Here is a 23034-nt window from a genome sequence, read left to right as displayed (position 1 = left end):
ACTCACTCCGTCTATGCGAACACGAGGAGGATTTGGGCATGCGCATTTAGCCTTCTCGCCTCAGAGGGGGCGTGGCTAAAAGAGCTCCTTCTCGCGGAGGGTTGGTCCGCTTGCCGCTCTTCTCGCTCCTTCCCCCGCCCGCTAGCCCGGCGGCACGTTGCTGTGGCAACCGCAGTTTGCCGGGGCCTGCGCTCCAACAGCCGGGCCGGGCCTACCTGAGAGCGGGTGGCCGGGCATGGAGTACACCGGCAGCTACTACCGAGGGGAGCGCGTCAACGGCAGGTCGGGAGGGAGGCAGGGTGTACGGGCGGGCAAGTAAGCGGGGCGTAAGGTGAGGGCCTTCTCCTCACCCCCGCTCGAGAAATGACTCCCGTGTTGGGGGGGAAACGCTACGTGTGAAGGGTTTTTTCGCGTGTCGTGCTAAAAAAAAGTACTATATGCGAACGGTTTTTCCCGTGTGTTAAAAAAACCAACGACTACATCTGAACGGTTTCCCCACCCGTGTTTGTTTTAAAAACAACAACAAGTGAACGGGTTTTTCCTTGTGTCCATGTTAAAAACAACATGTGAGCGGACCCCCCCCGACCGTGTTAAAAAAAACTATGTGTGAACGGGTTTCCCGTGTCTGTTAAGCAAAATACCTTACGTGAATGAGCCCCCTCCTGTGCTAATCAAAATATTACATACATGTAAACGGTTTTATCCTGTTTTTTAAAATGCCATGTGTGAATGATATCCAGTATTGGTCATTCTCAGAGTAGACACCCATTGATATCCATGCATTTCCATAGATAACTTTTCTGAGTATGACTAATACTAGATTTCACTAAAAAAATGGCAATTCTTTTAAAGACATCAGTGGGTCTACTCTGAGTATGACTGAGTTCGATATCACCCAATATTATTTATTCTCCTGTGACAGTTGGTTTCATCTGCTCAAACTTCTTGCTGCTGCTGCTTCTTTTATTTACTGTTTTATGATTATCTCCCCCACACTTTCTTTTTTGAAAAAAGCTGTAAAACACTCTGGATGCTTTGATAGAAAAGTGGTGCAGAATGAACAATCTTATTACCACCACCCCCTTAGGTGTGCATGTTGGGACTCCTAATCTAAACAGTCTGAACCCTTTGTTGGTTGTGTTAAATTGTATTCTCCCTGTGGACTTTTCTGCAGGTTGGAGGGCAAGGGCTCTTACACCCTCCCAACAGAAACGAAGTATGTAGGCGAAATGAAAGATGGGATGTTTCACGGCAAAGGTGTTTTGCATTTCCCTGGAGGAAGCAAATATGAAGGGACTTGGGAAAATGGAATATCCATAGAGGTATACAGCACATACATGTACATCTGAAGCACTCTTCCCTATCTCAGTGCCCTTCAGCCTCAGGGGCTATTCAGCCTCAATCACCACCAGAGGAGCCAACTCCTACAGGCCAAGGTCCCGTCACCTCTCCCCCCCCAAAAAATACTGGAGCCTCCCCCTCAATCGATGGGCATTTCCATTCAAATGTATGCATGTGCCACATCATGTGATCAGTTGTGTGGGACAGGGCTTACCTGCTCCCGCAATATTTTATTCAAGTTGGACTCCTGGCCACCACAGGTGGGGTTGATGAGTGCTGCAGGTCAAAACAACTTCATTGGTTCCTCAGACTGGGGAAGGCAACCCTGCCTTTCAACTGGAATCCATTTCAGAGGCCATACTGCAGCTGCTCCTCTCTTCAGAGGCTAGGCCAGCTAGGCCAGCATCCATTTGCTGGTTTGTTTTAATTTGCTGTTTTATTATGTTATTTCAAGCTCCCATTTCTATTTTTCATTGCCTTCCCCTCACCCTAAGGCCCAGTGGTAGGCACTAAATGAAATATTAAAAGCAATTTAAAACAACTTCTAATCAATCTGACCCAGGAGGTATACTCTAACATTCCTAGGTACATCTATCAGCACCCCATTACCCTTGAGAGCAAAACAGAGTCTCCATGTTCTCTGGTGTGTTCATAGACCACCCGCTGTTTGTGGGCTTCCCAGTGGCATCTGGTTGATCACTGTGGGGAAGCAACATGCTCTGTTCTTTATCTAATAGAGCTGTCCTTAACCCCAAACTTTCCATTGCAGGGGAAATATACTTTTGCAGATGGACTGGAGTATGAAGACAACAAATGGCATTATTGTGATGGCTATGACAGAAGGTTTTATACAGAAATCTGCAGAGGTCTGAAGCCAGCAGGTACTGCCTTTTTTCAGCTTTTTGTTGTAACAACCAACTGCATTAATTGAGAGGGACAACTTTCTAAGAAGAAGAAGCTTCAATAGGTGGCCCTTGGACAACTTCAGACCCACCCCCCAACCTGTTGGGGCTGGCAGCAGCTAACCAAATAAATAGCTGCTGCTTCCTTCCTCCTTGTTGCTATTTGCTCCCATACCTGGTTCCACTGCCCACGTTGGCTGCTGTCACCTACTGCTGTGTTTTCATTGGCTGTTGTGCCCTGATCCCACAGATCTGATGCCTAGGTGGGATGCAGAGGGCTTTTCTTCAGTATTAAAATGAATGCATAGCCTTTGCTTACAAGGCATGTACATGGGAGTCCCTTGAAGCTTTGGATCAAGATGATATCATATCCCCCAATAAAAGTGATTATTTATTGGCTATTCTCCTTAAAGACCTGGATATTTTAAGTGACTTCTTCATGTGTTGATATCAGCCTGTTTTCAATTTTAAGGCATTTCCCAGCTTACAAACCTGGATCCTCCTCGGGTCATCCCAGCAGGCTGCTATGACTGTGGCGATGGCTTCTATAACCCCAAAACCAGAGTGGTTGTTGATTACCACCACCGGTTTCTGAGGAATGCAGGTATGGCTTTGTCAATCAGATCAGCAATACAATATTTGTGTGCTTACTATGTACTTCTAATGGTCTAGTTATTGAATCCTAAACCTTCACCGTCAGATGCAATTTCAGTTAAAAGGATTCAGGACTTGCAACAAAGATGTCAGTTATGGAAATGGGTGGGGTGACCTTGGGAGCATGCAATATATAATTTAGGGTTCAGTTATTTCTTTCTTAGAAATTAAGAGGAAATTGCAAAATAGAATTCTGCCGTTTTATGAACAGATCATGTGTGCAGGAATATCAGACTCAGTGGAAGGCAAGGCTGGCCCAAACCATTTTGGCACCTGATGCAAACCCCCCACCAGGGAAGAAGGGGTGAGTGAGGATCTGCATCAGGAACAAGGCGATCAACCTTATCTGGCGGTTGAGATGGGAATCACAGGCTGTTGCAGGGCAGAAAGGGGCCTGCTCAGAATCACGCTTGGCAGGTGCAAAGTCCAGGAGACCCCAGAGGGCAGCTCCCATCATTTCTTCCCTAGGGGTGGGAGGAGACCAACTGCGCCTCCTATTCACTGGGCTGCTGCAGAGGCAGCATTGAAGATGGGTGTGCTGCTAAGGAGGTGGCAGATCCGGCCTGCAAGGAGTGTGTGGTAGCAGGTGATGCGTTCCTTGAAGGCCGGATCTGCTGCACCTATGGGTCCTGACACCCAAGGCGGTTGCCCCACCTTGCCTTGTGGGTGAGCTGGCCCTAGTGGAAGGCACATACAAGAACAAACTGAATTTGAGAAACTAATAATGAAATATAAAAGGCATATAAAAGCAACAACAACAAAAAATCAGTTAAATTTGATACAGAGTAAAGAGCAGGGTAAGGAACATATGGTTCATTGGACGTTTCAGCACATGGGTTTTAAGACAGCCGGCTCTACATCTCTTCTTGTTAGACCAATGTGTCTTAGGTTGCACTCTACTTTACAGCTTCCTGCTGCTCTTCACACTTCTTTCTTGAACTTCAAGATAAGAGGTCAGGCTGGAACTACAAAGACATGGCAGCCATGTCTTCCTATAATCTTGTTAGTTAGGGAAGGGGAGGGAATTAGAAGTAAAAAATTATTGAAATTTTAGGATATGAAATTCCCCATCATCCTGTTCTGCTTTTATTAAATTATGTAAGAGTCAGGAAGGCCACAACAGAAGGAATTTGTTTTGTATATGTTAACAGCATATACAGTAATTTATGAAAAGAAGTGAAGGCAATAATCTATACCCCCAGTAATTGATTGGCATGAAAAAGTCTGGGAATATGCTCTTATGGCAAAATTGGCTTGTTATTTAAGGCGTAAGCAAGCACAAATACAATATTTATTTATGAAGAAACAGATAAACTTCATTCAGTATTGCCAATCTAGAGGATGCATCCCTAATACATTATTTTGTAAGTCTCTTTGGGTTAACACTTATAAAGAAAATAATAAATAATAAGTAATGTATGTTATAGTTTTTCAATCTCCTGTTCAATGTTATGGTTGAGTTTGAATTAATAATTTGGAGAGTGAGTAAAGGATTGTTTTTCTGATAAGGCTGAGGATAAGAATACTGTTAAATTTTCCAAATAAGGCATAATGGTACAGGGTAAAAAAACAAAAACAAGTTGTATAAAGTTTTAATATATTTAGGATTTCCTGCTATCTTTCAATTCCTTTTGAATTAGGGAACAAAACCAAGGTCTATAGTTTTAAAACACCCACACCCTTACACCCCCATCGTTTAACCATTCTGACATTTTGTCAAGCTGTAGTTTGCCACAAACCAGGAAACACTCACGGCAGGATTTTATTTTTTAACTTTTGCATTTTGCCCCACACCAGTTGCTTAAAGGTAAAGGTAAAGGGACCCCTGATAATTAAGTCCAGTAGCAAACAACTCTGGGGTTGGGGCGCTCATCTCGCTTTACAGGCTGAGGGAGCGGGCGTTTGTCCGCTTCCGCAAACAGTTTTTCTGGGTCATGTGGCCAGCATGACTAAGCTGCTTCTGGCGCAATGGAACACCAAAACCAGGGCAGCACACGGAAACGCCGTTTACCTTCCTATTTATCTACATGCACTTTGACGTGCTTTCGAACTGCTAGGTTGGCAGGAGACCAGTTGCTTAGGAAACCATATAAGGGGTCCCCATTATTTTTCTCAACAGCCTCCCACACGCTAGGCTTGTCCTAAAGGGTTTCCCTCAATTAGCTTCATGGCTAAGCAAAGGTTTGAGCCTGGGTCTCTACTCACTACACCACACGGCTCTTAGTTACCAGACGTCCCCGTTTCCTGGGGACAGTCCCCTGATTTACAAATCAGTCCCCATACAAAATCCTATCATTGCTATTGAGGTTGAAAAATGTCCCCGGATTCATTGAAAAAAATCTGGTAACCTTATCTTAGTGGCCTTTGTTGTGGGTGAGGCAGGGAGCAGGGAATAAGTGTGGAGTTTGTGGCGTAATCTCTACTTCCAGCCGCTAAGCACGAGCAGATCTAAATGGCTCCTGGTGGCACTAGCCCAAAATACTGGAATGCGGTGGCTCTGCTGATGCATATGATAAGCACACGCTTTCCAAAAACACAGGAACCTAGACAGATCAACCCAGGCGGGAACGCCTAGGAATTCCTTTTTTTTTATAATCTCCGCTTTGAACTCTCCTTTGTTACACTTTATTACTATAAACTTACAACAGTATCAGCCCCGATTAAATGGCCCATTGTATATGTCCCGTTTTGCAAAGCAATTGTCTGCCGAGTGTCCAGGAGGGCCCCCAGGCTCTTTTTGCTTTGAGGACATGGGTGTGAAGATGGGATGCAGCTCAGGAGTCCATCCCTTCCTTTAAGGGCACCAACACAATTGAAAGAGCCAGGGCTTGCCTGACATCAGAGGAACTCCAGTAGCCCCAAGAGAAGTCGTTCAAGGCTCAAGGCCACAGAGGTGACAAAATAGGCGGGTAAATAGCCAGGCTGTGTGCGAAAGAAGCCAAGGAAGTGGTCGGGAGCGAGAGGGAACAGATCCAGGACTGCTTCTTTACAGGAAAGGCAGGAAAACCCCGTCAGGCTGCTGGCCAGGTCTTGGAAGCATCAAAAGCAGATGGCAGGAAACATTCAGAAACCTTTGGCAAAACCCTGGTGGGCTTGCTTAAATTATGCCGTTTTCCTAAAGAGCTGGGCTCGAGATCAGATCAGCTTTTTCTTAGCCTCATGCTTTCTTCCTCTTTCCTCTGCCAACTTGAGATCACAAACGTTGGGATAGGAGACCCTGCAAAGGTGAGAAGTGAGATTCTAAAGAGGGGAAAACAAGTCCTGAACGGGTCTTCACTGCTGCTCAGTACCATCATATTTAGGTAGATAGATGGGTTTCATTATTTGCTATATTTTTGTTCTGCTTTTCAATCCATTATTGTCTCCCAAAGCAGGTCACATCACTAAAACAAAGGCAGGGAGAAGGGAATGACAGGCCCTGCCATAAGGCTTACAAACCAGAAAAACAAGGAAAGGCAAATGGAGAGGAGCAGGAAGCAGTTTCCCTATAGCTGCTTCATTGGCTGATTGGCAAGGCCAGGCTTTGCTCCATTCCTTGATGTTTTTCCTGGGATGCAGCATGTGCAGCCTCCCAGTGGCCTTAGGTCCCTTTGTGAATGGCAGAAGCCAGAGTGTGATAGATACTTTGAGGTCACAGAATGTTCACAAACGTTCTAACAGCTGGGGAAGAACGTTCAATATTTTGACTGCTGACCAAGCAATGCAGCTCAGCTCCTACGAGAGCCGGAGGAGGTTTGTTAGGTCAGGATGAAAAACAAAGTTGCAGAGGAATTCAGGACAGAAGGATCTGAGTATTGGTGTCAGGAAGGAGGGCAGAGTCAGAAAATTGAGAGGTTGTTGGTAACAGGATGCAGCTAAGTGGCAATGTAGAACATGCTGGGATAGTGGCTGAGGAAGCTTTGTGCTTGAGAAATGGGAGCCTGTGAAGGTGATAGGTGGAAGAATCAGAGGCTGAGGTAAAGAGGCTTTTTGGAGTGAGGAGTGTATGAGAATACCTGAAAGGCTGAAAGGAGTCTGGGAAGCTACCTCATACACGGTCAGACCACCAGTCCATCTATTGCTAACTGACTAGAAGCTGATTTCCAAGGTGCCCAGGAGGTCCCATTCCCAGCCCTACCCGAAGAGTAGCTGGGGGGCTGAACCTGGGACCTTCTCCAGGCAAAGCTCTGCAGCTTAAATATGACCCTTCTTGTAAAAAGAGCATCTCCTGTTGCAATGGCTCCAACCAAGGTCATGTGTGAATGTCCTTCCATCATGCTACTTTCTCTCACCCTCCCATGTTGGTCCAGTTTGCACGTAACTGCAAACTGCACACTACAGGCCTTTCAGTCCCATGCATAGGCGGCACGAAGGCTGAGCCCTTGTTCCTGCCTTGCCTGCGCTGGCACATGCCTCCCCTCCCTCCAGCGGCTCCTGAGAGCACACCTGTGCCTTTAGAAAGCAGAGCGTGCGAAGTGGCCCTTGAAACACAGGACAATTTAGTCATTTATATGCCAGTTGCCTTTTTTCTTCATTGCTGTTCCAAATTCAGAGGAGGTCCGACTCCTGCAAATGTGAACTCCTTTGACAGCTCTCCAGGAATGAAAAAAAGGAATGCATTAAAAAACAAAAAAATAAATATGGTTATTTAGACACTTTGCAAATGAAATACACTGGGTTTTTGATCAATCACCTCAAGTTCTTCACTGCTTATTTTTATTTGATTTTTTTTTAAAAAAATGCTATACTATAACTCTTACTTGCTTTTGTATATATAATCATTGTGAATTACAAGCCGTGTGAAAGATTTTAGCTCTGGGGCATTTGCCAGATGGTTGATTTTGATTTTTTTTTCACATGACAAAAGACATAATGTTTGTGGCAGGCCCTGAGAAATTGTTGGTAATCAGTGTATTCTTCAAAGGAACGGGCGCCAGACCTGTTTGCAAGAATGTTCAGCTTTTGCAGAAATTAATTGTGAGCACTTTTAGTCTCTGCTCCTGAGCATGGAACAAAACCAAATTGTGCCAATTGTTTTGCTGGTTTTCCATCACATAGCTACGTGAGCAGAGGAGAGGTAGATGGTACGTGGGTTGTTCTTGTTTTTAACATGCTATAGTTTGCTGCCCATTTATTGATCATTTTTCTGCTTGGGCTGGGAATGTCAAAAATATTGCCATACAGTTCAATGCATAAACCTAATGCTTGGAAGCGCTTCTTGGTGGTTTTGGGATGTGGGCAGCTGCTTTATTGCCCATTGCTGTGACTGGCAGTGGCTCTCTAGAGCCTCAGGCAGATAAAGGTCTCTCCCATTTCTTACTGCTGCTCCTGTATTTATTTATTATTAGATTAATATCCCCCCCCTTTCTCCAAAGACTTCAAGGTGGCATAAACACCACACTCTTCTAAATACCCTCCCTATTTTATCCCCACAATAACCCTGTGAGGTAGCTTAGGCTGAGGGAGTGTGCCTGGCCAAGTGGGGATTCGAACCCTGGTCTTCCAGGCCCTAGTCCAGCACTCTAACCACTATGCTACACTGGCTTTCATTGGAGGTGCTGGAGATTGAACCTGAGACTACAGGTTTTGGACTACAGCTCCCAGCAGGCCCAGCCAGGTTGGGCATCTTGGACTACAAGTTGAAAGTCCAAAGCACCTGAAGGGCACCAGTTTGGTGAAAGCTGCTGTTGAACACCCTGCATCCTGGGCCATACTGCCCAGTCACAACATGAAAGATTAATGGCTGACCTTATAGCAATGACAAGAGCTTCAGACCTTCTACACAGAACTCCCTGCTCCAACTGCCAGCATTTCTCCAAGGCTCAGCAGGGGTAACTCGAAACCCTTTAACCAGAAATGGAACCTTTTTTTTGTAATTTTTCTAAATGCAGAGCATTTTATATAAGAAACAAAGCAATGTTTAAGATCACAGCCCATCTAAGCATGCTGATGAATCATCTCCTGAGTTTTAAAAAATGACCATGGAATTGTACCATATAAATATATGAATGCAAAAAATCTGTCTACTCCTAGGATTTAAGGAAAGTTTCATTAGTAGGAAGAACTCCCTCTACTTTGTCTTGGCCCATTGTCAGAGCTCACTGCTGAAGCAACAGTTCTCTCTAAGATCGCGCCTTCCTGAACTGGGGGAACAGAAACCCAGTATTTGATCTCCTCTTGTCTTTTCGTGTTGCTGTGTTCAGCAGCCATTTGACTCCAAGGAGCAAGATGGGTTTCTGTGGTGTCAGCTGCAGAGAGGAGAAGGTACTTCAGCTGGAACATCCAGCAGTTGACAGAGGCAACTCTCCAGGCTGTTCCTCTTCTCTCTCCTCCACGCTCAAGCAGGGTGGCAACTCTATTCCAAGGGCCATTTACCCATAGGGCTGAGGCACCTTACCAGAAACAGCACCCCAGAGCTCTGGAATGCAGCTGTGGAGGATAGTGCTCTCTTGCCTTAAAATATATCTTCGGGAGCTGTCTCTAGGCAACAGCCAGCAAGGGAAGGCTGGTCTCCATTGTGGGCTGAGCACCACTCCATTGCCCCAGAGGACCTTAGTGCTGCTAGTAGGCACGGACTGAAGGACAAGCTCAATGATGACGGCAGGAAATGCCACCTGAATAATCCTGGCACCAGCATATCAGTTCCTGATATCAGACTTAACAGTGATTTTTATTGTTAGAACCTTTTGTGAGGCAGTTTGAGAGATTCCTGGGGATAGAAAATCAGATACAAGTATTCTAAATAAATAACAGCACCTGTAACTTTCTCTCCTGGCCATCTTTTCTACTCATCTCCTATGACAATGTTGCTGAACTGACTCCCAACACATGTGGCCACTGATTATACACTCTGGGGCTGATGGAAATTGTAATTCAGCAACATCTGGAAGGCCAGAGGCTCCCCATCCCTGCCCTATGGGCTCATCTTCCTGGCAATACATATATTTGAGCCATTTTCAAAGCAGGCCTCCCTGGGGAGATGTGGAGGGGAGGAGTTTAAGCATCTCCCCACCACACCTCCAGTGTGTATCATGGAGGTGATAGCCACCCACCATTTTCCAAAAAAAAATCCATAGAGATCTCTTAGAAGCAGGCCCCTTCTAGGTTAAGGGGTTTCACAGAGGATGCCTTGTCTGAGAGCCCCCAAAATCCTGGTGCTGGTTTTATGTTTTAAATCACAAGAGTGGGGACCTGTGGACTCCCAACCTGTTGTTGGACTGTCATCCACCCCAGTCAAGATGGCCAGTGCTCAGAATTCCACCCATTCTCTAGAACACGCATGTGCTGTTCATGAAGCAGAAACAGTGGCAAGCTTTACATACCTCCTGAAGACACATCTGTTTAAACAAGCATTCCCAGGCCTATAAAATTCATCACATTGTTCTGTTCTATTATTTATCAGTATTTAACTCAATGTTTTATTGATAGCTTCTCTGGTTTAATGGTGTATTCCTTCGTATCTTTAGTTATAAATGTTGTATATACATTCTTCTTTTAATTATCCTTCTGCGTTTCGTGTAAACTGCTTAGGGAGTTTGCATATTAAGTGGTTTGTAAATGATGATGAACATGTTGATGAAGATACTGGGTAAGAGGGCTGGGAACAACCTCAGTCTGACACCGTGGGGGGCGGCTGCCAATCACAGTTGACCAAGAGTCTGTCCTGGGCAAGATGGCAAGATCTGAATTCTCCCAGTTTCCGGACCTTAAAACAATTGCCGCTATGAAACCTGCAAAGGTTTAAGTTCCAATCCTCGGCTTGCCAAGAATAACAGGGAGTGTTTGGGTTTTAGCTCTCCCAGTGCAGATGCTGAGAAGATTGTGATGCATGTTGCTTTACAGCTTGTGGGCAACTGTGCCGTGTAACATTAACAAGTGTAAAAAATGTCATCCAAGCTGGGAATTTCCTTTTAATGGGCAATTTGGAATTGTATGAGTTAAATGGAAATGAGAGAGTAAAGCATTATGGGGTGAAGGTTAATTGAGTATTTTAAAGTTTCCGCTTGTCAGCCAAGTTGCAGTGGAGTATAGTGGGGGCGGGGGGGGGGGAGTTCCATGAATAGGCATGGCCCTGGGCTGCAGAAGTGTCTTCATGCTTCTCCAGTGTGAAGAAGTTTCATAGGACATTTCACAAAATCACTATTTAAAAATGCACTATTTTGCTTTTTGCTTTTAAATGCTTTCTGGGGCAGGGAAGTTCCTGGATTTTTACAGGTTCGTACAGATCGCATTTACCCCATTTCTTTTATAAAAGCAAGCCACAGATGGGGCCCCACCGTTTCTTAATAGTTCAAGGACCTATTTGGGCAGCTTAGGGAAGAGGGAGAGTTCTGCAGACATCTTAATTAAGAAAAAACCCGAGTAGTGTTAAGGGGGAAGGGACAGGATTGAGGTTTGTAAATTAATACATGGAGCAGAGAAATGTATCTTTTCCATCCTTCCCCCTATAACAGTATAGCTTAGGAAGTCACTCAGTGGAACTGATTGCCATTCAGTTCAGGAGAGACAGCCACAACAAAAGAAACTTCTTCATACACTCCATCATTAACTTAAAAACTTTACGGCCACAAGGTGTGGTAATGACCCCAAGCTTAAATGGTTTTGAAAGGGAATTTGACAGACTCATGGAGGTCTGACCTCAGAATTTGGAAATGATGGCTAGATAATACCTCCAGATTCAGAGGCAGTGTACCACTCCAAATCAGCTCATAGAATCATAGAACTGGAAGGGAACCTGAGGGTTATCTAGTCCAGTCCCCTGCAATGCATAATCCCAACTAAAGCACCCATGACAGATCGCATCCAACCTCTGCTTAAAAATCTCCAAGGAAAAGAGAGTCCACCCCCTCCTGAGAGAGTCTGCTCCACTGTTGAACAGCTCTTAAACTGTCAAAAGGTCTTCCTGCTGTTTAGTCAGAATCTCCTTTCTTGTAACTTGAATCCATTTGTTTGGGTGCCACGCTCCGGAGTAAGAGAAAACAAACTTGCTCCATCTTACTTGACAACTCTTTAGGTATTTGAAGATGGCTACCTACCCTTATTCTTATTCAGGCTAAACATACCCAACTCCCTCCACCATTCCTCATAAGGCCTGAATTCCTTGATCAACTTGGTCACCCGCCTCTTCACGTGTTCCAGTTTGTCAATATCCTCCTTACATTGTGGTGCCCAGAACTGGACACAGGACCGCAGGCGTGGTCTGACTCTGACCAAGGCAGAATAGAGCAGCACTATTACTTCCCTTGATCCGGACAATATACAGTACTTCTGGTGATGTAGTCTATAATAGCGTTAGCTTTCTTCCCTTTTTTTTTTTTTTTTTGCTGCAGCATCACGTTGTGATCCTTTTCTCATGTACTAATGGCAAGTCAGCATTTGCCATCTTATATTTGTACAGCTGGTTCTAGATGCCCAAGTGCAGAACGTGGCAGTTGTCCCCGTTGAAATTCATTTTGTTAGCTTGTGCCCAGTTCTCCAGTCTGTTAAGGTCATCTTGAATCCTAATTCTGTCTTCTGCGGCATTAGCTATCCCTCCCAGTACCATGTCACTTGCAAGTTGGCTGAGCATCATCCTTCATCAGTTCCTTCATCCAAGTCATTTATAAAGACATTAAGCAACAGCAGACCCAGGACAGAACCCTGCAGCACCCGACTTGTCACTTTCTCCCAGGATGACTAGGAACCATTAGTGAGCACTATTTAGAGTCAGTTAGGCAGTCAATCATACAATCGTATCATAGATTCATATCATATATATTATTCAATCATATACCCTACAACTATATCATATATAATAATATATCACAGATCTTATCCTATAATACAGTCCTATATCATACTGTAAGGTAAAGATACCCCTGACCATTAGGTCCAGTCGCTGATGACTCTGGGGTTGTGTGCTCATCTCGCTCTATAGGCCAAGGGAGCTGGTCGATGTTGGTCCGCAGACAGCTTCCAGGTCATGTGGCCAGCAAGACTAAGCCATTTCTGGCGAACCAGAGCAGCGCATGGAAACGCCATTTACCTTCCCGCCAGAGCGGTACCTATTTATCTACTTGCACTTTGACGTGCTTTCAAACTACTAGGTTGGCAGGATATCATACTGTACTGCATTATAACAGAATATCATACAATCATATCAAATCATACATTCATATCACACAGTCACATAATCATATCATACAAGCAATCATATACAATCATACCATAGCATATCATATCATATGATCATTCAATCATACATTTTCATTCCTAGCTTGTGAACTTCCTGGAGGATCTGGTTGGTGACTGTGGAAAGCAAGATGCTGGACTAGATGAACTTTTGGTCCTGCCTAGGAGGACTGTTCTTATGCTTGTGAGAACTGATTCAGAGCAAGTGATCTGCTGTAAAGATCGCCCTAGCATGGGGCCTTCTTTTTATCCCCAAGGTTTGCCTGAGCTCTTCTGGGGGGCAGATGTCCAGGCCCAAGGGTGGAAAAGGGAGCAAGCGACCAAGATAAAAATTGAGTGTTGGGTTGGCAAGGAAGTTGGAGACTGGCACCGTGGTCAGTGGTGTAGGAGAGAGAATATAAGGACATATGAACCTACCTTATTTCAAGTCAGGCCATTGATCCATCTTGCTCAGTATTGTCAATGCTGAGTGGCGGCAGCTCTCCAGGGTATTAGGCAGGGGACATTTCTGCCCTACTTGCAAAGTTGTGCTTTGACCATGGCTTGATTTTGGGAAACAAAACTGACCCAGAGAGAAGCTGGTGCTTGGATGCACCTTCCAGGGATTCTGGGCAGATCTTCACCTGGCATGCTGACATCTGTCATACTTCCTGGGCTGGTGTAGAATGCCCTGGAACATCCACCATTGCTTTATCTTTTTATTGCTAAGTGTTCCTGGGTGGCCCATTTCTCCTTTCTACAGAGAGCAACTTTCTTTTGTTGCTTCACGCGCTGAAGTCCTTCCCTGCCCCCCCCATCCCCATCTAAGTGATTTCTACTTCACCATGAACTGGGGCCACCAAAAGGGGGACAATGGAGAAAGAAAGAACTTTTAAAAGATGAAACGAGCAAGCGTGGATTTGATTCTCACCCACAATGTGGAGAGCTGCCTAATTGCGCCGGGGTGATAATTTCCAGTTGATTAAAGAGTATTTGTATTCTTTCTCTCCCCACCCCGACTCCCTACCACCACATTAAAAAAAAAAAAAACAACCAGAGGAAATCACATATGAAGGTGAAGATGTGCTTTGGTGTTCGCATTAATATAACCCAACAATTGCCTTTGCAAAAAGAAAAAAAAAGTAATTACAACTTGCTGTCTGGGGAGCACTAATCAAACTCCAGGCTTTAATTCTGCTTTAAATATGGATGAAACACAACTCTCCATGCTCACCCTGGTGTTGTGGGGTTATGGAAGCCGCCGGGGATGGCACGAGGGGATCTGCGTGGTTAACAAGCAGCTGCTGCCAAGCCAGATCGGCATCTGTGATTTAAATTGTTAGCTGCACAGTCAGGTAAAGTGTAAAAAGGGTGGTCGAGAGGCTGTTAAGTCCCTGGCCGCCAATTACGAACAATCAAGGAGGAGCCTGAACATTCGCTTAGTACAATAAACCCAGTTTGTCTTGTTTCAGGGGTGACTGCTGAAGAGGCTGCAGCTGCACTGATTCAAATACCCAGCAACTACAGTGATTATCAGGCAGCCTCCTCCTTTTAGGGTGGCAGAAGTAGTATGCTCAGCCCATCTCTTTTAACTGTTTAGTTTCCAACAGGTTTGAGCCTCTTCACATGCTGCCAGGGCCCTGCAGATCTGGGGTGTCATGGTCCCAAGTCATTCAGCACAGATTTGGTCATGGATTCTCTTCCAAATACATGGGCATTGGAACTTAAAGGTGTATGTGATAATAACTTTCTGACAGTAAGAGCTGTTTGACAGTGGGACAGACTCCCCTGGAAGGTGTTGGACTCTCCTTCCTTGGAGGTTTTTAAGCAGAGGTTGGCTGGCCATCTGTCCAGGATGGTTTAGTTGAGATTCCTGCCTTGCAAGGGGGTTGGACTAGATGATCCTCAGGGTCTCTTCCAACTCTACAGTTCTGTGATCCTAAGAAGAGACCCCCAAAGGCCCATTTGGTCCAGCATTCTGTTTTGCATGGTGGCTAGTCAGGTGCCTGCAGGAGCACAAAAGCACAAGCCCTACCTGGTTGACTTCCTCAGCTGGTATTCTAACTGGTACTGAACATGGACATTTTTTATAGATCCTCACCACAACTCTTGGATTGAGAGAGGCCAGACTTATCCTACCACAACAACAGAGGAGCTTGGAAAATGCCTTGCGTTCCATCATTTTGGCCAGTCAAGAACCATTCCCATTCGTGGTGACTGAAACAGCTCCCCAGGCTTTAAATGTGACACATTTTTGCCTTCCAGGATCTACCAAATCTGAAGCATGTCTCTGGTTTGCAATACCCCACATCTTACAGATAAACACCAGTGCACACTAGCTGTCTGGAAAGCTATTGAAAGACAAGCTTAACCTCAGTTGTGATTTGCAGCCGTTGGATGATCGAGTAATCCAGTGTTTCTCAACCTTGGTTCCCCAGCTGTTGTTGGACTGCAGCTCCTATCATCCCTGACCACGAGTCCTGCTAGCTAGGTCTTGAGCAGAGACTTTCCCCACTCAATATCTTCTAACTGGGAGGATCAGACCTTATGCCTGCAAATAATGCCTTCAAGCATGGAGGCCAGATCAGGTACCTTACTTGAAAAGAAAGTAATGCTATGTGTCACCCAACTTAATAATTGATCCATTTTGGAGGAAGCTATATTATACTCAGTCCAACCATTCATTCATCTTAGCTCTGTATTGTCTACAATGACTGGTATAGCATGAGACTCTTGATCTCAGGATCGTGGATTTGAGCTCCACATTGGGCTAAAAGTTGCCTGCATTGCAGGAATTGGACTAGATAGCCCTTGTGGTTCCTTCCAACTCCACAATTCTGTGGTCCTGGGACTGGTAATGGCTTGCCAGAATTTCGGATGGAGGTCTTTCCCAGTCCTACCTGGGGATTGAGCTTGGGGCTTTTGCAGGCAAAGTCGGTGCTTTGCCACTGAGGTTTTGAAGGCGTGTGGTTCAGTGGATTGATTGTAGCAGCACCCACAGAAGCCTGGCTTCAGATCCCTGGCTCAGCTGCAAAGCTCACTGGGTGACCTTGGGCCAGTCATTCACTCCCAGCCTGGCCTTCCTCACTGGGCTGTAGGAGAGAGAAGAAATGGAGAGGCCTCCATATGCATAGCCCTGAGCCTCCTGGCAGGAAGGGCAAGATGCTGACTTGGCAGATAGTGCCGTAATTTAAGACGATTCTGCTTGCTGTGCTGGGGTTTACTTAAACAAGGGGGTAGGGAGCAAGGGTTTGGATAGGGAAATGTACCATAATCTCCAATGCCAACTTTTAAAGGGTGCATTCTGCTGGGCAATTATGCTGATTGAGCCTGCTAAAATGAACGGGGCTGCAAGAGAGCACCATTATTTCCATTAATTTCAGCCGAACTTGCATTTAATAACTTTTTGCCCCAAAGGTGGTTAGGATGTCAGTGTTTGGCTTAGGCTGCAGTGCTATGCATGCTTATTTGAAAACAAATCCTGTTGAAATTGATGGAACGGGGGGGGGGGGAACCCATTTTGAGCTGAAGCGTTAGCATTGCGTTTGGCTGCAGCTGCACACAAATATGAGAATAAGGTCTGCTTATAACTGGATGAAACAAGGAATGAGGTCACACATATTGTCTCTAGCATTCTTAGAGGAGGAGGGGAAGAATAAAACCCTGATTTCAACAAGACCTAAGGGCCAGTAGATCTGGGATGGTGGTATAATTTTATGCTAACAGTAGGGCTTTAACCTTTAATGGGTTAAACAGATCAGTCAACTAACACTTTGGTCAGTGGGGTCATCCCCACTTCTACTTGACTCAGTATTTGTGTACCATTTAATTCCTGCCCACCCCCCACCCACCCTGGTCCAAGAGCTTTTCTTGTTATTCTGCAACTGTTCCTTGCTAAAATCTGATCTTTCCCGCTGAATTGAAGCTTGGTTAAGCAAAATCTCTTTTCAGGTTTTCCGTGCATCTAAGAAGATCTCAATCACCAGGCAAGATCTGATTTTCATAAGGCACAGCTACAAAATGACAAGAAAAGCTATCGAACTCAGAGGAATTAATCAGTACATCGTACTATCAAAATACGGGCCAAGCAAAAGTGTGGATGAGCCCAATTAATCTGTGTGTAACAATCCCAATTGGTGTGTTGAAGACACTAAAGACACTAGTTTCTTTTTTGAAACCTTTCCAATTTAAAATTCTTGAATGAAAATAATTAAAATATTCCTTCTGACAATGTGTGGTAGATCTCAATGATTTAATCCAGTCTTTGCCAACCTGGTGTCTTCCGGGTGTTTTGGACTACAAATCTCATCAGCCCCGGCCAACATGCCTGTATAATGCTGGGGCTGATGGGACTTGTAGTCAAAAACATCTGGGGGCACCAGGTTGGTGAAAGCCAATTTAATCAAATTATCTTGCACTTGCTTGAGGATGCCAAACAAAGGCACCTGTGTCAAAATTTTGGCACTCTGCAAAATGATTTAAATTAATGAATTGAGCAGTTTAAAAAGATTATATCAAATCGACAAACCTTGTAAATGTGAGCTATTTTTACATGCCACCCAAAATACTGGTTTTGTTTTTATTGTAACAAGAGTCACAAAGGTTTGGTGATAACCTGAAATTGTTTTCTTCTATGTTTTTCCTTCCTGTACCTTCAGAAGTTTCAGGGACTGTTGTGGCTCTGATCTGTGCTCATTTTTATTGCTTACCAGCATCTAACATGAACTGTTCCCCCCATATCACAGGAATACAATGAACATCTTTGATTGGAACGCCTTTTAAATGCACCTTTGTCCATTTGGCAAAAAGGGGCACCCAATAAGGCAAGGAGGGCAGTCTGAATTGACTCATTATTGATGCTTCTTTTGTTTTCCCCCCCATCCCACCCCCTCAGATGATGATGAACATGACTGGATTGTTAAGACCTGTCGGAAAGGTTGGGACGAGATCATTGGTTTCAAGCCAAAGGAGTAAACCTCATTAAGGAAAACAGAGAAACAGACTTCCCGTTGAAGCCTTCTGCTTCCCTGCTCAAGGACTCTGCATCTATAATTTCTCCATTAGGGTAGTTTTTTGTTACCTTTGCTAACCAAATAAGATGTAAACCCCTCACTTCATCAGTGGCATTAAGAGGAAATTGTGCAAATAATCACCCTATATTTACTATAATATTCCCACAAGGTGTGCAACCTGGTAGGCTTTTTATAGTCTATATTGTGAGCACAAAAGAATTAACTCAAAAGGCTGCCTTGCCGTCTCTCAACACCATATTATATACCGGTTGCACACCCACCCACAAGCTACAGTGGATCTTTCCCCTGCACTTGGATATTAATTGGCTGTTGTAACGGCGAGCTCAGAAGCGACGCTTTTTAATAACTGGTTTGGCAAAGGGGGAGAATGAAACCCATTTGCCACGAGCATCGGTGTTCTCAACAAAGGTGATGGGGCGGGCTGCCTTTGGAATTCTAGGGCTGCAGAAGCATTTCTGAAATAAAAGAAAAATGGAATTGCACTGTTTCCTTTGATGTAAGTGCCAGCACTTCGACTTGCGTTAACTTTATTTATTACACAAATAAGACATTTACAAAGCACAACAGTAAAAGTAGGTAACAAAACAGACATTGGTTTTACAATTTAAAAAGTGCTTTACATCCCCCCCCAATTTTCCCTCTCTTCTTAAATAAATATTGATCTTGACTGCCTGCTCTTTAGAAGGGTATTTTTAGCCAAGACATGCACAATTGCAACATGCTACAAACAAAACAATCTGCTTCTTTTTCAAGAAAAACTTGGCTGAGTTTCTGCAGCTGGCATCACCTTCCGAGACCTCCCTTTTATCTGGTATCACTGGTGTCCGAAGCCCCTGTTGCCCAGTTTACACCACAGTCCTAGGCACTCCTTGTTCTGGAGTGTGAAGCTAATCAAAGCAAGAAAGAGAGAAAGAAGAAGGGAGGGAGGGAGGGAGGGGACATAGCTCTGGCTTCTGAAGAAGCCATGTCAGGTTCAACCTGCATCAGTTATGCAAATCAAGCATAATTTGCCTGATTCATTCTGGTTTTGCCAAGGAGGGGGGGGGAGGGCTATGCATGAAAGTCTTGCCTTCCTTACTTCCTGGGAAGCATTCCTAAGATGTGCCCTGCCTTCTAATGTTCTGCCAGATATCCACATTTCTAGCCTTAAGGGCTAGAAACCTTATATATCATTTTTTAAAAACCACAAAAAAACAAAGCTGAGTTCCATGCCCAATACCAAGTTTTGCCTTTGTATGAGGTGCATCCAGCCCCATCTAGGCCACTGTCCGTTGTTGCAGCCTTGCGTTAAAATAGGATCGTTGGCCTATCTAGTGGGGACTTAACTCACTGACTCTGGGGTAGGCAAGAAAGTACATGACATTTTAGCACCGATGCTTCAAATTCAAGTATTTCAAAAGACTTCCAATTAATTTTAGCCCAAAAGATTTGACAGGGGAGAGGCACAGTCAGGAACAGTTTTGTAAATACCTTACAAAAGTGTAGCTGCCCATAGTCCAAGACGCCAGAGGGCTTCCAGTGATCATGTCGAGTTCCATGGGAGCAGAGGGCTTGCCTGTTCAGTTCAGTGTGACAGTCAAACAAATGGAGCAGCTGCAGCTGACATGGAGCTTCATCTGCAAGCATCAGAGCCACTGCATGCGTATCATAACTGTTGGATCAGGGTGAACATTGGCTTTCTTGCCCTGTAAAACTGTTTCGACAACTACAGAGTCAGCAAACTGAATGCAAAGAGCGTCTTTGCTCAGATTTGTTTGTTTGGACCCGGCATAAGACTTTTCCCAACACCATCAGTCAGTGTAAACACATTGGCTAACGAGAGTCAGTGGACTAAAATAATTAGGGGATGTGTTGCATTCTTAGGACAGTCATTTATTTTCCATAGGCATCGTTTAATTATGAATTGTTTCCAGCTTTTGCATGGCAGAGCCAAAAAGATTTCTCAAGTTTAAAAAGCTGGCTGCTTCCTGAGATTTGCAAGGAACACAGCCTAAGGCTTCCTGCAGAGATGAGGAATAGGATTGGGGGGGCGGGGGGGAGAGAAAGATTACAATACTCACTTTAGATATAACAGTTGACTGCAGCTGTCTATTCTTCTGCACTGGGCTAGTCCTCACCTCTTAGCCGCTCGTACATAGTGTGCCTCCATGTTTTCTACTATAAGCAAAACAAGCTTTGGGGGAGGGGCAATTTAAATTGAGAAAATGCAGGCTGTTGTGGTTTTTTAATGGGGGAAAAAAAGCTCGCCCAGCACCAAACTGGCCCTGATCCAGTCTGCATCTTTGCAGCTGCTTTTACGTTTTAAGAATAGTTATGGGAAATCCTAGGAAGGCCTGATGTGTGTGCCTGGTCTGCATCCATTCTTAAGTTGCAACTCTCTGCACACTTACTGGAGAGCGCAGAGCTCTGTTGAGCTTCTGAGGAAGGCTGCTTAGGACTGAGTTGCACAGTCAGTCTCTTCCCTCAGTTACCAAGTGCTACCACATTGAGCAATGTGTTCATGTTTGGTTTCAAAGGCGCATGAGCAGTCCCAAGTGGCAATACGCCCTCCCAGCAGAGGGAACAAAGGTCTTGTGCATTCCTGCATCCCCAACAGCACATCTGTGGCTTCTGGGTGCAAGGCCGCCATGGAGACAGCTGCTTCAGCCATGCCCAAATAGTACTGCAGTCCTCAACCAGAAACTCAGGAACCATTCCGGAAAAGGAGGACACGTCCCTACCCCACACCCGGGCACCCTCATTTTTACCTTTAAGATGCTAGTCTGAGCTGGCCCCTGCTCCAAACTCCCACTGGTAAAAGCCTCAACCACAGAGATCAAAACCACTGAAATGGTGGACCAACCCAGCTTGGCAACACTGCAGTGACAGGGAAACCTGTGCCTGTGCCTTTTGAGCCAGCTGCCCAGGAGAAGCAGCCCTCAGGGAAGGAGGCTAAGGGAACAATCAATTCTAACTGGGAGGGGTGGTAAGTAATTGCTCATGGACTTGTTCCCAAGGAGTGGCTCTGGCACTGCATACATTTTGGATGGATGATAAAAGAGGGAGGGAAATGGATCTACAGGAGGGCAATGATTTTTTTTGACAGAGGGCTAGTTTGCACTGGCACCAATGTATCATCCAGCAGCCATCTATTTATGGTGAAGCAGAGCTTGAGACTTTGACGAGCTGCTGCCCATCATAGTAAGACAGTACTGTGCTTTGTATAGGGGAGGAGATATCAAGCTGAAATTCCAGGTTTCATCATCACCATAATTATCCATTTATTTCTGTAGTATAATACACTTTAGCCAAGGCCCCCCAAGTGGTAAACAAATCAATAGTTGGGTGGTGACTGGGTTGGAAGTGTGTGTGGCGCTTGGATAGAACTCTCCTGACACAGATAGCCCACGTTGGTGTTCAGAGCTGCAGACCCCCTGTAGGTGGGCATGTTCCCTACAGGGAAGGTCAAAGACCAGGTGGTTGTAAAGCATTTGATGACAAGCATTGAAAGATACAAGTCCAAAAGCATTGAAAGAAACAAGTCCACAGTGCATGCTGTTGAAACTCTTCTGAACTGAAGTCCTTGGTTTCTTCTGCCAGGGAGATGCGCTGCCTTGGAGTCTTTGAAAGCCAAACGTTTCCACAAGGGAAGTCACGGCCTCAGCGGTCATCGGGATTGTGCTGCAGAGCCATAGAGATTCAGGTGCCGGTTTCGTGGAAGGGGATCAGGAGTGCCACCACGGGTGGGTTACCGCAGCATGAGGGTCTGCAGTTGCTGTGGATTGGCTGGTGTGTATGATTCAGTGCCGCCACCACCAAGTATCCCTGGGATGTCAGGAGGAGCAGGAGCAGTCAGTACTGGAAGAGGATGACCTGTCGGGAAAGCCATACAGAGGAACTCAGCAACACACAATTGGAGAACCCAGAGCTATGGTGGGGGCTGTGCAACAACATAAAAGGGAAAGCGTCTCCACACCCCAGTCTACAGTGCCTCTTTCACCAACAGAGGGTCACTTTGTGCCCCTGAGCCACTCAAGACTTATAGGGACCTCCCCAATGTCACCCTGAGCCCTCTAGGCTTCTTGTCAGCAATGCCTCCCCCCGCGACATCTCTTCCTCTTAAAGAAAGTGCCAAACTGGTTGAGGGCCTCCAAGTGAATATACTGTGCTGTCCAACCACTCCTCTGTTAAGCAAGTTGTGGAATAGTAGCCCAGGATGGTAGCAGGGAGATGGTTGAGAATACAGTATATATGAGATTGGCTGTGTGTGGGAAAGGTGACACCATGCCAGCTTGCAGGGGGAAGCCCAGCCACAAGGCAGGAGGCAGCAGTGGCCTCGGGCAATGATGGATTGGAGGGCAGAGCCGTGTGCTTCATGCCTGCCCTTTCCCCCTCTCCTCTCCTCTCCCCTTCCCAGTACCTTGCTGCACTTAGTGTGGCAGTGCTGTCTCATCACCAGTGTTGAAGAAAGCTGCAGTCTGGTAGGCTGTCAAATATAGAAGGGGTTGGAATAGATGACCCCCGGGGGTCCCTTCCAACTTATAATTCTATGAAATGTGGAAAGAAATATGCCATGAGCCACACATGTGTCTGTGTGTAGAGGCAACAAGAAGCAAAGCTTAGAGCTTGTTGAAGGCTGCAGGGGTGGGGTTCAAGGTCTCTGCCCTTGGGGATTTTATGCAAGGGAGCTGATCTGCCACATTGCAGGAGGCACCAGCTGTTGGCCTCCACTTGTGCTCTGCTTGCGTATCTGAAAACAAAGCAAGAGTTGCAAATATTCCATAAGTCTTGGAATATTTGGTGTTGTCTCTTGGAGCTTTTCACCCCTTGGGCAAGGAAGTGAGCAGCTCAGAACAAACCACTGCTCCGCCAAGCCCAGGACCTCTTATTCCAATTGGCAACCACTCTCCCAAGGCTTCAGCTAATGAGGTCCCTTCCCAGTCCTGCTACCCAATATCTTAGAGACTGAACCAGTGGCCTCCTGCATACAAAGCATA

General features: G+C 45.4%; 2 protein-coding genes across 7 annotated transcripts in view; one reads left to right on the top strand and one right to left on the bottom strand.

The window, feature by feature from the left end:
* Positions 1 to 118: 118 nt before the first annotated feature.
* Positions 119 to 18545, top strand: MORN5 (MORN repeat containing 5). Its single transcript, XM_081896651.1, has 5 exons — positions 119 to 282; positions 1175 to 1322; positions 2111 to 2222; positions 2716 to 2847; positions 17920 to 18545. The coding sequence occupies exons 1-5, from the start codon at positions 236 to 238 to the stop codon at positions 17997 to 17999; spliced, it is 519 nt and encodes a 172-aa protein (XP_081752777.1). The 5' UTR covers positions 119 to 235; the 3' UTR covers positions 18000 to 18545.
* Positions 18546 to 21293: 2748 nt separating this feature from the next.
* Positions 21294 to 23034, bottom strand: part of LHX6 (LIM homeobox 6) — a 36930-nt gene continuing 35189 nt past the window's right edge. For 4 of the 6 annotated variants that reach the window (XR_014164470.1, XM_081896567.1, XM_081896568.1 and 1 more), the window contains 2 exons: positions 22458 to 22584; positions 21294 to 21910 (listed from right to left, as the gene is read on the bottom strand). Coding sequence is in view for 5 of the 6 variants with exons in the window: in XM_081896567.1 (XP_081752693.1) it covers positions 22468 to 22584 (117 nt within the window). In the remaining variant the exon portion in view is untranslated. The remainder of the gene's footprint in view (positions 21911 to 22457; positions 22585 to 23034) is intronic. The other 2 variants (XM_081896570.1, XM_081896569.1) reach the window with 1 other exon arrangement.

This window comes from Podarcis melisellensis, assembly GCF_964234715.1.
Source record: "Podarcis melisellensis genome assembly, chromosome: Z".
Taxonomy (NCBI): domain Eukaryota; kingdom Metazoa; phylum Chordata; class Lepidosauria; order Squamata; family Lacertidae; genus Podarcis; species Podarcis melisellensis.
Note: the sequence above shows the minus strand (reverse complement) of the source record. Positions and strands in the feature narration are given on the sequence as shown.

Coding starts and splice junctions, on each gene's coding strand:
- MORN5 (XM_081896651.1), top strand. CDS start 236: ATGGAGTACACCGGCAGCTACTACCGAGGGGAGCGCGTCAACGGCAG. Junction 283..1,174: donor GGGGAGCGCGTCAACGGCAG/GTCGGGAGGGAG, acceptor ACTTTTCTGCAG/GTTGGAGGGCAAGGGCTCTT. Junction 2,848..17,919: donor CCGGTTTCTGAGGAATGCAG/GTATGGCTTTGT, acceptor CCACCCCCTCAG/ATGATGATGAACATGACTGG.